General features: G+C 38.6%; 1 protein-coding gene and 1 pseudogene across 5 annotated transcripts in view; one reads left to right on the top strand and one right to left on the bottom strand.

The window, feature by feature from the left end:
- Window positions 1-18,476, bottom strand: part of CHCHD3 (coiled-coil-helix-coiled-coil-helix domain containing 3) — a 306,323-nt gene that overhangs the window by 197,677 nt on the left and 90,170 nt on the right. For all 5 annotated transcript variants that reach the window (XM_049714985.1, XM_049714987.1, XM_033432428.2 and 2 more), the window contains exon 4: window positions 7,241-7,358. In XM_049714985.1, the coding sequence (XP_049570942.1) occupies window positions 7,241-7,358 (118 nt within the window). The remainder of the gene's footprint in view (window positions 1-7,240; window positions 7,359-18,476) is intronic.
- Window positions 8,407-9,601, top strand: LOC101289563 (polyadenylate-binding protein-interacting protein 1-like; annotated as a pseudogene).

Genomic DNA, 18,476 nt, shown 5'->3' with positions numbered 1-18,476 from the left:
TGAGGGCCGCTGCCCTTTACATTTCCTGGTAAGATAGGAACTGAGCAAGAGACAGGAAGAATGCACTTGCAGATGGATCCTAGGTCCCATTCTCACCAATAACATTGAGGAAAATACCTTATGCCTAAATGGCTTAAATCTCTGACATAAAGCAGAAATTCTATATTTAAATCGTCCTCGAAAGTGAAAGCTCAAAATCATTAATTTCATTTTTGGCATTCAAAGCAAATTAATATGCCATGCATGTCAGAACAATTGGGGATTTGTGTCTATAGCAAGAAAACCAGCCCAGGGCATATATAACCAGAGGGAGTGCATTAATAGAGATTATAACTGAACTACTAAATTGCACCCAAAAAATATAGCAATGTTTTTCTTTCTTTCTTTTTTTTTTTTTTAAATGGCTGCATTGGGCCTTCGTTGCTGTGTGCAGGCTTTCGCTAGTTGCAGCGAGCGGGGGCTACTCTTCGTTGTGGTGTGCAGGCTTCTCATTGCTGTGGCTTCTCTTGTTGCGGAGCACGGGCTCTAGGCATGCAGGCTTCAGGAGTTGTGGCACGTGGGCTCTAAAGCGCAAGCTCAGTAGTTGTGGCACACGGGCTTAGCTGCTCTGCGGCATGTGGGATCTTCCCGGACCAGGGATCAAACCCGTGTCCCCTGCATTGGCAGCTGGATTCTTAATCACTGCACCACCAGGGAAGTCCAAAATAGCAAACATTTTTAAAAAGAATTTTTAAGTGCCCAACAAAAGAACCCAGGATAACCAGTGCTACACTGCAACTTCATTTACCTGGTTAATTTTAATGATACTAAAAGCCCCAAGTGATCGCCCTTACCTTTCTTCAACACAGAACTTTTGAGCATGAACTATGTTGATCATTTCAAAATTACAACCCCAAGTGTATTCTCTGCCCTTGGGCAGAACCTCACTTATACTTGGGCAGCAGTGGTATTCTTATCTATTTCCTTTAATTTAGTCATTTTCCTCCAGAACCCAAATTCAAAACCTTTTTCTCTTTACCATGAAATTTCAACTGTCACAGTTTGAAGCACAAACAAAACACAGAACTGAAAAGCACACAGCACAAAATTAATCCATTCTTCTTCTTGACTGCTTCACTGGAGCATTTCAGACAAAAGGGAAACTGAGGATGAAAAGTGACATTTTGGTGAAACAGCAGCTTAAATTTGCAAAAACTGAATTTATGCATCCAATTACCCTAATTTTTTTGTGTTATTTTTTCTAAACACTATGAGGTATTACAAATTCAAAAATTGTAACTTAAGTTGAAAAAAAAATCCAAGTTACAAATGACCTTCCCCACACACCCTATACTTGACTGGAGACGGAGATTTAGGAAAAGCAACCAAATCTAATTCATCTTTGCATCCCCAGCAACTGACATCATGTAGCACATAGTAGGTGTCTTATAAATTTGTGATGAAGGGGAACACAGAAGAGGATGATCTCTGTTTCCATTCATTCCCTTTTCTATTCCATCCTTCACACTTCACTAAAGAGAGCTATCAAAATGCCCGCATTTGCCACTGCATTTCAAACCTTTGCGTGTATGTAGTCCATGGTTCTTTGGGTTGCATACAAGCTCCTCATGACCTTAGCCCTGCTAACTTCTTCTGCCTCATCCCTCAACACTCCTTACCCTGTACTTCCCACTCAGCAACTCCTTGTCGTATCCCAGTGTCCCCAGGCTTCCATGCTTCTACCTGCAATACTGTAGGTTGGACCATCCCTACTCCTCAACCATACAGGCAATTCCTACTTGTATTTCAAGATTCCACTAGGGCACCACTTCCCTAGGAAATCTTTTCTTGTCTTCCCCACTTCCTCTCCTCCCATTTCTACGACCTGAGTAAATTCAATTCTTCATTTATTACATCAGCAAGCATTTATTGACTCTTTACTCTTTACCAGGCACCGGTATACATTAGGCTCTCAAATGTGTGAATGAACGAATGCAGACAGCAATGGATTAAATGAAAGTAAATCCCTGCTTTCACTTAAGTGAGGATTCTCACAAGGATATAAGTAGCATGGCTCTATCACAGACTTAGCACATTTTTTAAAAAAAAAGATTCTTTTTTTTTTTAATGTGGACCATTTTTAAAGTCTTTATTGAATTTGTTACAATATTGCTTCCGTTTTATGTTTTGTTTTTTTGGCCTGGCTTGAAGCCACACCCCCCCACATTAGAAGGCGAAGTCTTAACCACTGGACCTTCACAGGGAAATCCCAGACTCAGCGCTTCTCAACCTTATTTTTCGTGTATCTGTCTCCCACATTGCACTAATTCCTTATGGATTTTGTCTTTTTCGTTTATACATCCTTAGTATCCAGCACCGTGTTTTTCATACAGTAAGCACTCAATAAAACACCGGTCCAAAAAGTGAGGGAGGGCTTCCCTGGATTTCACATTTAGTTTTATAAGCTCCAGAATATTTAAGTAAATACTTCCTTAAGTAAGTAAATTGTGGCTTCAAGTCTATATTAAAAAAGAAAAAAATACTACAGAGTTCTGTGGTTATAACAAGAAATGACTAATGTTAAACCAGCATTGTTTAGTAAGACAGAAAGAGTGAGTCAAAATTTTAACTGACATTTTAAAAAGAAATCAAATATAACTGCAAAGTCAAATAAACACAACCCCCTACTCTTTAATTTTAAAAAAAATCTAATGACACAGCAAATATTAGATTTAGATGTAGGAGCTCTCAAAGATAGACAAATGTCAAGTCACATTAACTTTACAGGTTTCCTGGCTCTGTCCTTTTAATTAGTCTTCATTCTTTACAGAGTTGCTTTCTTGCTCCTAAGCCACAATCCTTTCATGTGAATTTTAGTTAACATTTTCATGTGGATACAGTTATCAGTAAACTGCCTCTCCAAAACCTCTGGGTAGAAACAGCTGATGAAAATATTGGTACCAGTCAGTGAGAGGTACAGTGTGGGACTGGTATACTCTTCTTGAATCAAGAGCAGGACGTAACGGCTTCTCCAGCTAACGCAATTCTTCCAAAGTGCCAAGTTTTCATCTGATCCTATTTTAAAACTTCAGCAACAGGGCCATCATGACTTTGCCCTTCAAAGAGCTTCAACAAAGCTAGCTGCTACAACAACTGTGGGGGAAAAAAGCCTGGACTCACATCTAAGGAGACAGCAATCTAAATGTCAACTGTTCGTGGGCGGAGAATGGGAAGGGGGAGGAGAAGTTTTATCTCACAGCACTAACATTATATCAGTTTTTTTCCCCCTAGTTCTACTGAAAGACAGCCTTCCAATTCCTTCAAATGTGTGAAATCCAACCTTTACTTTCTTGCTGGCTGCAATATTTGGGTACTAAATAAAGAGGAACAAATCAATGTTTGGCCATCACTCAAAAGAGTCCCACATATTAGGGTTAAGAATGGCAGCCATGGGGGTCCAGCACTCAGAGCAGAACAGTTCTTAGGGTGACACTCACAAGAGTCATGGGTTCTGAGGATGCCCACTCCCACAGCTGGGGATCAAGGCACTAACAGACAAAACAGACTTGAAGTCATGTTCCACAGCACATGTTATACAGGATAGTGGGATGAAGAATCTGAATCCTGGACTATTTACGTGGCAGGCGGGGGCGGAGTAGCAGAAAGAACCTTATGCTCCCTAAACATTAACTATACGTGCAACAATGCTATTTCCTTAGTAATTTTTTCTAAGGTTTAATTATAGTAAAATACACATGATATAAAATTTACCATTGTAACCATGTAGAAGTGTTAAGTTCCAGAGTGTAAAGTACATTCACACTGGTACACAACCAATCTCCACAACTCTTCTCATCTTGCAAAACTGAGACTCCATACCCATTAAAAAGATCCAGGTGGCTCTGCAGCACAACGGATAGCGCACTGGACTTCTAGTGATGACAAAGCTCTCCATTCCTCCCTCTGCTCAGCCCCTTGCAACCACCCCGCCGTCTTCCATCTCTGAATCTGAATACTCTAGATGCCTCATATAAGGACAGTAATACAGTATTTATCTTTTTGTGACTGGCTTATTTCACTTAGTATAATGTCCCCAGGGTTCATCTATGTTGCATTATGTGTTCGAATTTCCTTCCTTTTTAAGGCTGAATGACACTCCACTGTATGTATATAACACGTTTCTCTTTATGCATTCATCTGTGGATGGACATTTGGACTGCTTCCACCTTTTGGCTATTATGAATAATACTGCAATGGACAAGGGTGTACAAATATCTCTTTGAGGTCCTGCTTTTAATTCTTTTGGATAAAAACCCGGAAGAGTGGATTGCTGAATCATAGGGTGATTCTAGTTTTAATCTTTTTGAGGAACCACCATACTATTTTCCAAAGTGGCTGTACCGTTTTACATTCCCAGAACATCCTTGCCAATACTTTTTATTGTCTGTTTTTTTTTAAATAGTAGCCATCCTAATGGATATGAGGTGGTTCCTTAGTGACTTTTACATTTTCTAAATTTTCTATAATATCCCTGTATTATGTTATTAGAGGAAAATTCAGTGCAATACATTCAACCATTAAATGTGATCATGCAAATACATACTTAGTGGTATAGAAAAACCTTTATCATATAGTCTAAATTTTTTTAATCTGAAGGTTACTGTAAGAGTTACATAAAACTATATATACTACTATCTATGTTTGGAGAAATACAAATACACATATTAATATAAATACTTTATACAGACTCAGTAATATGAAAAGGAATATAAAACAATAAACCAGAAAGTTAACAGTAATTATCTCTGGATAATGGTAATCTAACTCATCTTATTATTTCTGTATTTATTTTCTGATCTTTACCCAATGAATATGCATGTCTTCTACAATAATGATAACAACAATAAAGGGGGTAATTTGGTAAATAAGTTGGGAGTCACCAGGTACCTACATTGCTGTAGGCAGCCATGTTGCTGTGGCCATGAACTATCACTTAAATGTCTGAGAATGCTCAAGCCAGGACGGGAACCTCTGAATCAGCTATAATACTATTACATAAATTCTACTTTTAGTCTCAACATGCTTTGAGGGCTCTGTTTAGCCAATATTATGATAGATGCTGAAATTCAGGAGTTCTGAGTACAGTAATTTGCCACCCATACCCTATAACCCCTGAATCAGTGAAGAAGAGACCTACAAAACAGAATATACAATGCCAGCTTCTTATGCTTAACCTGAAAACAAAAAAACAGACAAGGAAATAGAGAGGATTTATAAGGTACAAGGAAAAAATGTGAAGACATACTGCTCCAACCCAACTACATTACATAATATTCTATTTACTGTTAGTTAAGAAATTTTTTTATACTTTCACATTTCTTGTGAATACTCTCCTTTTTTATGCCATCTCAAGTGCCTGTGTGTGCATTTAATGAGCTTTTTGAAAAATCCCAATCTGCTTATCTCGCTGAACTAAAAGAACAAGGCAATATATTCAAATTTAGGCCGAGAAAAGTAGAGAAAAGAGTGCTTCAAAGAGAAGAGGCAAAAGCTGGGGCACAAAGAAAAATGCCAACCAAGGAGTCTTCCGCCCACTAGAAACTGAGAAGCTTGCTCCCCAACCATCCTCCACCATAAGCACTGTTAACACTCTCCACTCCATCCCTGGCCTTCAAATTGGGAGGCTGTAAAATACGTGGGAATGACCCTTCAACACACTGGCCTGATATGTTTTCAACTTCCTCAAAACAATCCTCAAACTTGGGAGCACAGCAGATGTCATGACTGAATTACTCAACACCTAACAACTTTAATCCTGAAATTATCCCCCATTCACAATGAATGACTTTCCTTCCACATCTCTTGGCCTCAGTTCCACTCAATGTGTGTGTCCTCGTGATGGCACCAACCGGTCCCTTGACTTTCCTTTCTTAGTCCATCACCTCTGCTCTGGCTTCACTGCCTACCCATTCAGCCTGGATCCTGGATTAGTCACTGAAGAAATGGATTCATTACATATCAGCTTACTTGTATATCTTCTCTATTGGCGTCTGGTCATAAGTTAGCCTCTCAAAGAAAGGACCAAGGGAAAAGAACAGGAGAGAAACTGACTCTTTTCTTATATTGTTAATGATCCCCAGCTGCCTGAACTAGGGACATCCCCCTGAGTCTTGCATCGCAAGTTCTCCACTATATAGTTACATTTTATCTTTCCAATGAGTTCCCAACCATATTCCAATGAGCACTAAAGCTTCTGAGAAGTTAGAGAAGTGATATGAGGGTTTCTAGGAAGGCTAAAGTGAGGGATGAGTAGTCAGGACCCCAGGCTTCACCCAGAACGGCTGCACTTTTATTTAACAATGGGAAGTTGTTAAATCAATCATGTTGCATGCAGAAAACACTATTGTTCAGCCATTAAAAACTACATTTCGGTTATATACAGAAAATGTTCATGATGCTAAACACTATGTACAGCACTATTCAAAGTCCTCAATAGGTAACAGACCCAGGAATAAGAATTGTCTAGAGGGAAACACCCCGGTGTAAACCGTGGTTACGTGAGAATGATAGATTTATGGGTGCCTCTTAAATTTTCTTCTACTAATAATCATTTTTAAACATGTTTATGTAATCTTTTTTTAAAATTAAATTTTTTAAAAATATTTTCTTTGAAAAAATTATCTCCTTTCTTATAAAAAATGGCTCCCCTTTCTGAAGCCCAGAAAGCGACTGATCAAACCTTACTCACCTTTGGGACTTCCCTGGCGGTCCAGTGGTTAAGACTCCACGCTTCCAATACAGGGGGTGCGGGTTCAATCCCTAGTTGGGGAACTAAGATCCCACATGTCACGTGGTATGGCCAAAAAAAACCCAAACACTTTACTCACCTTTGCTGGAGTCTTCCCAGGCTAACATCTGGTGGTTGCCAGGAAGGAGAGAAACAAGCTAGGCTGCTCACCCCAGAGGTTTCAAATACAAAGAAACCAAAAGCAAGGGGGGTGGGAGCAAGCAAACAATTCCCTTCAGGCAAGATGCCTGTGTCTCAGTGTTGATCTTTTCTTCAATAATTCTCATTACACCTGCCTTAAAGTCTTTGATGGTTAATCTTAGCAAATTGTCAGCCACTTGTAAAAGGCAAAAATAAAGAAAATCTAAGCAAAGAGAACATGAATATCATCCACACTGAAAGTTGGCAAGCTTTTCCCAAACATCAGAAGTTTCCTTGTAGACAAGACCTTTCCACTAAATCTTTAAAACTCACCAGGTGCTTTGCCTTAGCACGTTCCTCCTCATTTGATATCCTCTCACGAAGAATAGCTCTGGTCAACTGCTCATTGACAAAAGCCTTCTCTGAGTCCAGTTCTTTGCTTTGCTTTAGTCTGAAAAGACAACAAAGGTCTAACTTAGAGGAAAAGAAAGAAAGATTTTGGTAGTTGACATCATTTTTTTAATGAAATACATTTAAGCCACAGATTTAGTAGACGAAATCATCTTGGCCTAAAATTTATCCAAAGAGGTATATTTTCTAGTAAATCCTCAAGCAGCCTCTACCCAAGCATTTAAAATAACAGAATTCAAATACATCAACAGGCTAATCAATCTGACTGCTGAATTCGTTTTACAAAGATCTTCTTATGTCAGCTTGAAATCTGCCCACCTAAATATTTGATCCCTGGTGCCTCCATCTGCCCTCTGGAGATAGCAGGAATACATCTAATTAAAAAGCCATCCACAAGACAAACATTTGAAGGTAAGCATCATCTTCCCATCAACACTGACTCAACTGTTTACTGAATACACGCCAGGCAATGGGCAAGGCACTGATGTCACAGTACTGCCAAGGACCAGTCACTGCCCTCATGGACCTTACGGCAGAAACTAAAAACACGGTTAAGAGATCCTTCCTCCCAGAGAATGTTCCAACAATCTTTATCTGCAAAATGGCCAGACCCTTCAATAGCAGGGCTCCTCACTTGTGGGATGACTCCAATTTGTCCCTTAGCTCCAAACTAAATGCAACACGGCAGACACGGTCCAGCAAAGTAAGACAACAGAACCTCACCTCCCAAGATTCCCACACAACACTAATTCTACTAATGAAGCATCTGATTGCATTAGGTCTATCAGTAACCTCATCACACAATTAGTTCACGCTAAGTTACAAACCACTAAAACCCCTCCACACTGTGCATGACAAGGATAAATTACTTTGGCACCCATCTTCACCATAGTGTCCGGCACATAAAGGTATTCAGCAGTCACTGAATGACAGTACATTTTAGTCTAATCTCATGGACGAAGATTTTCTGATTGCCTTTTCTTCTTTGTGAGAATAACCCCTCTATACCATCATATCCCAAAGGTATAAGCAATGCTTTAAAAAGAAAAAGTAAGGACTTCTCTCCAGAGAACCTCATGTAGGCCGGGCCGCCAGGGAACAAACAAGGCCCCTGAGAGCTCCACCTAGTTCTCAGGATAATATCCCACAGCAGGATCTGGAGTCAACAATGGCTAAACCCCAGGTGGTTGTAGCTCCTGTATTACTGTCTAAGCTGTCTGTAAACGCCCCTGAATTTTACCCATCAAGTTATTCTTCTAATTATACAGAATCCTATGAGGATGGTTGTGAGGATTATCCCACTTTGTCAGAATATGTTCAGGATTTTTTAAATCATCTTTCAGAGCAGCCTGGCAGTTTTGAAACTGAAATTGAACAGTTTGCGGAGACCCTGAATGGCTGGGTTACAACAGATGATGCTTTGCAAGAACTTGTGGATCTCACCTATCAACAGGCCACATCTATCCCAAATTTCTCTTCCATGGCAGCTCACCTCTGTAATTACCTGTCCCATCATCTGACAATTAGCCCACAGAGTGGCAACTTCCGCCAGCTGCTACTTCAAAGATGTCGGACTGAATATGAAACTAAAGATCAAGCTGCAAAAGGGGATAAAGTGACTCGAAAACGATTCCACGCATTTGTACTCTTTCTGGGAGAACTTTATCTTAACCTGGAGATCAAAGGAACAAATGGACAGGTTACAAGGACAGACATTCTTCAGGTCAGTCTTCGGGAGTTGCTGAATGCCCTCTTTTCTGATCCTATGGATGACAACTTAATTTGTGCAGTAAAATTACTGAAGTTGACAGGGTGAGTTTTAGAAGATGCCTGGAAGGAAAAAGGAAAGACTGATATGGAAGAAATTATTCAGAAAAGTGAAAATGTTGTCCTAGATGCAAACTGCAGCAGAGATGTAAAACAGATGCTCCTGAAGCTTGTAGAACTCTGGTCAAGTAAGTGGGGTAGAGTCCATGCAACTTCAACATACAGGGAAGCAACACCTGAAAATGATCCTAATTATTTTATGAATGAGCCAACATTTTATACATCTGATGGTGTTCCTTTCACTGCAGCTGATCCAGATTACCAAGAGAAATATCAAGAGTTACATGAAAGAGAAGACTTTTTTCCAGATTATGAAGAAAATGGAACAGATTTATCTGGGGGTGGTCATACTTGGATGATACTGATGATAAGATGGACCCAGAGATAGAAGAAGCTTATGAAAAGTCCTGTTTGGTATCAGAGCATAAGCAAAAACAGTAAAATTAAATTTCAGCGTATCAATTTTATAAAGCAGTTTAAGTTATGCTGATTTTTAATTTTTTTATAAATTTATCTATTTATTTTTCACTGTGTTGGATCTTCGTTGCTGCACGCGGGCTTTCTCTAGTTGCGGTGAGCGGGGGCTACTCTTCGTTTTGGTGCGCAGGCTTCTCATTGCCGTGGCTTCTCTTGTTGCAGCACACAGGCTCTAGGCACGAGGGCTTCAGTAGTTGTGGCACATGGGCTCAGTAGTTGTGGCTCATGGGCTCTAGAGCACAGGCACATGGTCTGAGTTGCTCCACAGCACGTGGGATCTTCCCGGACCAGGGATCGAACCCGCGTCCCCTGCATTGGCAAGCGGATTCTTAACCACTGCGCCACCAGGGAAGTCCCAGTTCTGCTTTATTTTTATGATCAAGGACCCCTAAAATGTAAATTGACTATAATGACTCTAGCAGCCCCATCCTTGCACATGCTCCTTTCTTTCTTTCCCACTTGCCTCTAAGCTCCACAAGGGCGAAGACCTGGTCTGGGTTTTTTTCACTGCTATATCCCTAAGTGCTTAAAACAGTGCCTGCCCCACACAGTAAGTGCTCAAAAAATACCTGAGTAAACGCATGAATGAATGAGTGGCATATTTCCAACCACAGACAAAAATGGAAAACAAGTTACAGAAAACAGAAGACTGCGGAATTTACAAAACTAGACACAAACTGAGCCCTACAAAGGCCGAGCCACCATGACGTTAAGTGTCACAAGTGCGATGATCCCAGACCACACTAACCTAAAACAGAAGGGCGTTTTACATTCCACAACATTTCAGAGCCTCTGAAATACCTAACTGTGTGTGTGTGTCACACACACACACACACACACACACACACACACACACACAGAGTTATCAATAAACATTAGTGCAAGGCTTTGGAAGGGTCCCTGAAAAATCACCTTTGCAATTTTAGAAAAAATATTTAGAAAATTTTAGAAGAAAGTTTTGCTTTCTTTCAATACCTAATACATCTAACTATGCTTGATTCTTGGCTGAAGAGAGATTGCAAGGGGCAAAAATTGATCAAAAAGGAATTTTCCTTTCTTAATTCTTACAGTTACTTTCATTTATCCTTACAAATAGACCTGTACAAATTCTCAGATAGTTAGTTCTAAAGGAATAGCTGAAAATAAAACGAAAAGAAGAAAGGTCTGTGTGTGACTGTTTATAAAACAGAATTTTGTATCTTTCAGTCTGACAGCAGGGCCCGGAACAAGTTATCATTACCTATCAGCAACTCAGTGGTACAATCTAATAAACCTCAGTTTTCTCAGCCCTAAAATTTGAAGGCTGAGCTTTACAGTCTAAGGTCCCTTGCAGTTAAAAGTTCTACAAACATCATATATTAAATATATTACTCTCCATATCAAGATTTCTTGAGAAATGTAGAGTCAGGAGATAAATGAAACGAAGGAGTATTATCTCCAAATTTTCTAATTTTCACTCAATGAGCACTTATATTTCTAGTCTCACCCTTAGAGTCTCCAACTACTTGATTAAAAACTGTACACTAGATAGAAGTAAATGGGATTCACAAATTCATTCAGTATATAATTACTGGTGACAGGCACTATTCTGATTACTGAGAATAAGATGGTGAGCAAAAGAGACACCCTCATGAAGCTTCAACTCTGACAAATTCATTATTTTTAAAAAGTGAGGTTGCCATAAAACTATATGGGTAGGAGCTGATATCTAAACTGAAATCTAAGAAACATAAAATGAGCAACATCAGGAAGAAAAAACTGTCTTAGAGGAAACCTCAGTCAGTTCCAGAGGCACTGAGCAATTATTTTCTGTAGTTAAAGTTCTGTACTGCCTTCTCAGATACCAAAGGCTGGGTCACCTAGACACTGAGAGCTCTCTTCAAACACACACACACACCAATAAACATTAGTGCGAGGTTTCGGAAGGGTCCCTGAAGCTTAAAATCACCTTCGCAATTTTAGAAAAAAAAAATTTAGAAAATTTTAGAAGAAAGTTCCGCTTTCTTTCAAATTATTTTGGAGGGCAGAGTTTCAGAAAAAATGGTATAACTAATAGAGCTTTGTCCAGTGCCTTCAGAAATAAAAGCAATAGACTAGAAATGTCTAAATTGAACTATTCCTCATTTCCCCACCTCTCCCCCCTCCACATAAAGCATTTATAAGCAATATTTTCTTCGAATAAGCTTCCTCTTTTATGGATTCATTGAGATCATTTAACAACTTACAACTACTTTGCAAGGAAAATGTGCTTGTATTCTCAGAAGCTCCCAATTCTTTTCAGAGCTTCCTCTCAGTGCCCTTGCTTCTATATTCCATCAGGCTTTTCTATTCAATGGCCATCTATGAAAGATAGTGGCTGTGTGATCAACCAATTTTTCTCTTATTTTGAGCCCAATGTGATGACTCTCTTTTCTGGGCCTCTCTGAGTGCTACCGGCCTCCTTGAGTATAGATCCAAAGCCAAGTTGTTTTGCAAACACTCCCCAAGGGAAAGAGGGGTGAAGCCCTCTTTGACAATGGAACCGCTACTTTTAAGGTCCGTGTGACGTGTAAAGAAAAAAAAAAAGGTATGAGATAAAGTAAGTCTTTCATTATTGGGTTTCCAAAGATTTAAGAATTATCTCAAAATAAAACTAAACATACCAAGTATCTTGGAGAATACATTCTCTTTTTTATTTACTGGCATTTCCCACTTATTATTTCAGATCTGCTGGTCTAATATTATTCTACATTAAGCCCCTGATTTAAGTTTCATTTAAATTTCCTTCTTTTAAATACATATCTCCCCTCATTTAAATTCTCTAGAGTTTTAAGCAAAGAAGTAGGAGTTTAGTGTAAACTTTTCTTATTTGCATTAAGTAATTGGATAGCTTGCCTAAGCTTAATGAAACAAATACCAGTCAGCTCTGCCCTTATACCTCAAGCCCTAGCAACCTTGTTCTTGTTCTCAGTATATTCTCAATCAGGTAAGAGATTTAAGATACACCAGCAAAATGAATTTCTAAAAACCAGCCAAATCTCCTACAATGAATATTATATTACAACATGTCCTTTAAATGGAAATAATAATAATAAATTACTCAAATATATTCAGTTCTCATAGATATCTGATAATATTAATAATACCAATATTAATTATTTTATTGAAAGAACCTAAAGGTTTTAAGAAAATGGGAAGGGTATTTTAAAGATAACTTTAGCTAGGCATTTTTTATATATTCAACTTTGTTGTCCTCGAGGAAGGAGGTATTACTATCTTCCTTTAACATGAGAAAAACTGAGATGTGGAAAAGCACACAGGAGACCTGAAATGACCTGATCTGATTTCCAAGGCCATGGTTCTTAAACCTCCTGAAGAATGACACCACCACCACTCCAATGGGAATCAGTTTCCATTACATTACTCACCTTTGTGGTCATATAAGGACAGTTTTTAAAAATCATATTACTCATAATTATTTTAAAAGAAGCTCACTTTTTATTTGTTTTCATTATGTCAAGTCAGAGTTTGCCAGAGTCAAACCAGCCCTTTCCCAAAGTGGTTTGGCTTTCAATGGCCCTAAATGTTTCTCTGAACCTGGCCATTCACAAACACTCAGATTTATCTTCATGTAGGCTGACACAAAGGTAATGCTATACAATTCTAGCTTAGAAAATTACTTAATAATTTAATATATAAGGCCATTATATTACTGAGGGAAAGCTGATAAGAACCTCAGATAATGGGTGAGAATAAATGGGAAACTGAGATTGTTCTAGATAAAGTGATTTGAGGAAATGATTTATCTAAAATTGAACTATGACCATTACACACAGACAATATCTGCATACTATTGCAATGTACTTGACTCAGACTGTTTCAAACACTGGAAGAGAAAAATGAGCGACTACAACCTCAAAGGTCATTTTTAATACTAATGATGAATTTTATTTTAATGCATCATACTTTGTCAGGACATGCTGAACCAGCATTCAAAATACTGTTTACTACTCATTTTTTAAACGGAAAAGCTGAGCCAGTAATCCAACAAACTAATTATTATACTATTAAAAATAATGACAAAACAAGTATACAGCTTTCTATTAATAAGACTTTACCAAAATAAAAGTACAAGTCAAGATTAATAAAATTTCTCAGCTCAAATTATTTCAAATCCTGGAAGGAAATGTACATGCATTGAGATCCCCAAATAAACACATAAAGATGAATGTACATTAATATAACCATATTACATTCACATATAATATGTATCTATATGTAACATCTATATATGTATATAGAGATGTAATATCTATAACAGATAAAGAGTTAGCATTTATTAATGCTTACTTTGTACCAGGTACAGTTCTAAGCACTTGACAGGTGTAATTCATTTAATCCTCACAAAAACCCTATCAAATTACTGTATTTCAGATGAGGAAGCTGAGGCACACAGAAGTTAGGTAAAGCTAAGGCTTACAGAACTTGTAAGTAATTTGCCCGAGGTCACAAAGCCAGTGAGAGGTGTAGCCAGGCAGGCTGACTTCGGAGCCTGCATTCTTACAGAAGATAAACCCATGAACAAACACACACAAACACATAATATATATATATACTACTAGAATGTAAGCCGGGGGGTAAGAACTTTGTCTTAGGCACCACTGTAACCGAGACACTAAATAGTGCCTGGCTCTTGGCAGGCATTCAATAAATATTTTTGAAAGAAATGAATAGAGTTTAATATGATGGAACACAGGTACCCTTGATATAATGGTAATTTAGAAAGAAATGGCACTGTCTTGGAATGCTGAATGACTGAAATCTAGCAAACCTACAGTATATCAGTATTATTTAACCAGCATTAAGACCTGGTTCTGAATACAACCAAGAGGACATTTATTTTGCTCATCTATGTTTCTACATAAATATCATTTAAAATGTCATTCAGAATTTAACAATCAATGTTTCCTTCCTTTCCACAAGAATACTTTTAAAAAGTGATTAAAGCACACTAAAATTTACTCACGATCTGGGGGCATTTTCCTGCATGGCTTCAAAATGATGCCTAAGGGAAAAAAACTCAGCCCATAACCGGAAGCCTACAACTATTATGAGGGATTACCCATAGCTGTAATCTTAAATGGTTCTCATCTCCCCCTTCCAGACGATCACCTCTCCTTTACACATTGCATATTACTTTGTACCTCGAGTCCCTATTTCAAGTCTCACTTGAGAACAAGTTCTACCTGTCCTGGATTTTCTCGGACCATTTTCTTATCAAATACATTCTCTTACTGCACTGAAAAAATAGATCTATATTTGAAAAGAATTCTGGTTTTAGTTCACACAAGTTAACGTCACCATATCCATGGCCCACACACCTCCCTCCCTCAGGAATACATAATTAAACTCCCCAGGAGGAAGTTACACGACACCCCAAAGCACCCTTGTCTTGCATCTAACTAGAAGGACCTACGGCCTCTTTTTTATCTGTCTTAAACTGAATATTTAGAGGCATCCTAAACTACAATAATCATCTTTTTATCTTAAAGTATACATCAATTGTCAAAACATTCAAAATACAACTGAACAATGATGGGAGCAGGGAGGCAGAGACACACACCACTGAACTGTGCCATATCAGCAGGGCTTGAAAATAAACTGTTTTATAGAAGTAGTGGAAGGAAATGCCCATGCATGACCTGTTACTACCGAAGACGTGTTTTGAAAATATCTACATCCCTCTCCCTTGCGAACATACACTGGATGGGTGCTGCAGTTGTTTATTTACTGAGATGCTGGAGGAAGACCACAGAGTTCTCGGAGGAAAAACGAACCAGAGGTCAAATGCAGGTATCTCTGGGGCAAATCCCTTTCATCAGCCCAGCGGGGCAGGACAGCAACTTAAGCACTGGCCTCACCCCGTTGGGCCTGAGCCAGGGACAGATAACAACATGAGATGGCTGCCTCCTGAAGACAGGAAACCAGGACAACATTCCCTGGCTCAGGGCCCTGGTCTCTGAAGAAATGACAGCATCCTAGTATACTAACATATACAAAAGATACATCAAGCCTTTTACAGTGTTTTGCACTTATGTTTCTTTTTGTTAAAAGACACATTTTTGCCAGGACACATATTTTGAAACTGTCCTTGTTCAGCTGGTAAGTCTTGGCAAACTTTTGACCAGAGAGAGAGAAGATATTACCATTCTCCTTTCTAAGATTTGTAGGGCAAAGAATCAATACTTTTCTTCTTTTCTATTTCAAAGGACTTTCAAGCTTGAACCAAACTGCAACCTCTCACCCTCCACCTGCATTATGCCTCTCAAACATACACAGATACACATATCATCTAACTCACTCCAATGTTTTTTATGGTAGATGTTTGAATGTTAAAGCTTACCAGACTACTCCATCAATCCTAGAGTAAACATTTTTAAAGAAAGAATAATTACACAAAGTCCTTTATTATTTTTTAAATCAAGTAGTCTTTGAATTTTTAATCATTTTTGATTCCCATATTGAGCTGCTAATTTGACTGATGCATAAAGGTTAATGACTGCTGTCTTTATAAACTTTGGTTGTTATCATTACATAATTGTGCTTTTTTAATTCTGTTTAGCGCTTACAACCTTCATTTGTACCTTTTCTCATATTTTTGTTTGGTACAGCTTTGCCAATCCATTAATTTTTTAACTTTTATTAAGATTAAAACAAATTAAGTGTATGTCACATAAATAATACATAGCTCTTGCTGTGTGTGTGTGTGTGTGTGTGTGTGTGTGTGTGTGTGTGTGTGTGTGCATGCGAATATAATCTGGCAGCCTTGATCTTTAAATGGATAATTGTGGCCAGGCACAATTATTAACAGTAAGAAACTGATAAACCTAACTTTCTTTCCTTTTATATTACATTTACTATTAATCTTACTTTGCTGTTATTTCTTTTTACCCTTTCCTTATTTTCCCAGTTATATCAAGTTACTACACATTCTCTTCCCCTCTCAGAAAGATCTTTGGTATTTTTCTGTGAGATTTGTGGTCATCCTCTTCCTGAACATTCACAAACGCTTTTTTCCCTACTACTGTTTAAAAACAAAATTCCTACTACTTTCTCAACCACCACCCTCTGCAAACTCAGTAAGATGAAATCATTTGAATACTTTGCCCACCCCCAACTCTTAGCTAAGAGTTCAGAGCTTTTAAATTCATACAATTCCTAGCTTTCAATTAAGAATTACTCTTCATTTTCAAGAATCCTTAGTAGTAGCTTTGTTAGATGTTCCCCGTCTATCATCCATGTATACAGTGCAAAGGTTGATTCTCATGGGTGCTGCTTCTCCTCTCTACCTTTCCCTATTTAAGATCTCTGTTATAATTAATTTGTAATTTGGTTCGAATTCTTTAAGAATCTTCCTAAGATGGACCACCGTGTCAGATACTTAGCCCTGGCTCGGCTTCACACCCCTCTTTATCGTCTGCTTTGTGAAGTGGCAGCGGGAGTCTCTAAATCCCATTTCTGGTTTGCAGCTGGGTTCCTGTTAGGCTCTGCCAATAGAGGGCGCCAGAGGGAGACCGCAGGCTGGAGGAGGGAAAAGGAACTCTCCAGTTTGCAGTCTACGCCTTGTAGCATTGCTCTGGCCTCACTGCTTCAGGCTAGCAGCAGCACTTGTTCCTACAGCAGCAGTCCAATCCAGTTTGCAGTCTGCTCAAACCTGCAACCTAACTGCACCTCACTCTGGAAACACCAGCCCTGCCTCCTGGTAGGCTCCTCAAATATCTTGAGTCCCAGACTCACTGGCCTCCCCTCCTCTGGACTACAGTTCCACAGCGCCCTCCTTCAAGCATCAATGTTTTCAATCCTGCTGCTTCCTGCCACTGCTACCTCTGGGATAGCTTAGAGCTGCAGTGGCCAATACAGTCAACATCAGCCACACGTGGCTGTCAAGCCCATGAAATTTGATTTGTCCAAACTGAGATGTGCTGTTAGTATAAAATACATACTGGATTTTTAATACTGAGTATGAAAATAAGAATGTAGTAGGACTAATATGTTTTATAGTGATTATATGTTAAAATATAATATTTTGAATATACTGGGGAAAATAAAATCTTAGAATTTGTTTTGATGTGGCTACTAGAAAAATTTTAATTACATAGATGGTTCACATTACATCTCTACTGAACAGCCCTGCCTTTGAGTCGTGGTGTTGTTGTTCTGCATTAACAATTCTTGCATTAAATTCTCTCTGTAAAAATAACTGATGAGTTTTGTCTCCTTAGTGGATTCTGGCTGCTGTTCACATTAATAAGTTCTCCAAATCCTAGCATATCTGTGAGTCTCTCTTTCACCCTGACAGGCATATGAGAGCTCAACAAAGAACTGGGGGGTTTCAGTCCTTTCTCAGGAATCCCTAGATGTCACTCTGCCTTCTAGCTTCCAGTTTGGCAAAGAAAAGCCTAAACCAGACTGACCCCCTTTTCCTTTATAAATCAGTGGTTCTTTCTGTCAGGAAGCTTGTAAGATTTTCTCTTCATCCTTAGAGTTCAGAAATTCTAGCAGTCTATGACTAGGTGTGCATCTTTTCTCATCAATCCCCCTGGAATAAAGAGAGGCCTCTCAATTTGCAGACTCCAGTCTTTCTTCAGCTCAGTGAAATGTTTTTATATCATTTAATTATCACTGCTCCTCTCTCTCTTCCCTTTATTTCCACCTAGAATTTAGTCTATTTCATCAAATATACAGGGTTATTTCACCCTCATCCTTCAATATGAAATCAAGATGCCTCTTAAAATCAATGTGTCTTACCACCAACAACCAAGTGGCAACAGTTGCCAGTGCTACAAACATCAAAAGCACCATTCAAATATTTCAA

This window comes from Orcinus orca, chromosome 9, assembly GCF_937001465.1.
Source record: "Orcinus orca chromosome 9, mOrcOrc1.1, whole genome shotgun sequence".
In the NCBI taxonomy this organism is placed as follows: Eukaryota; Metazoa; Chordata; class Mammalia; order Artiodactyla; family Delphinidae; genus Orcinus; species Orcinus orca.
Note: the sequence above shows the minus strand (reverse complement) of the source record. Positions and strands in the feature narration are given on the sequence as shown.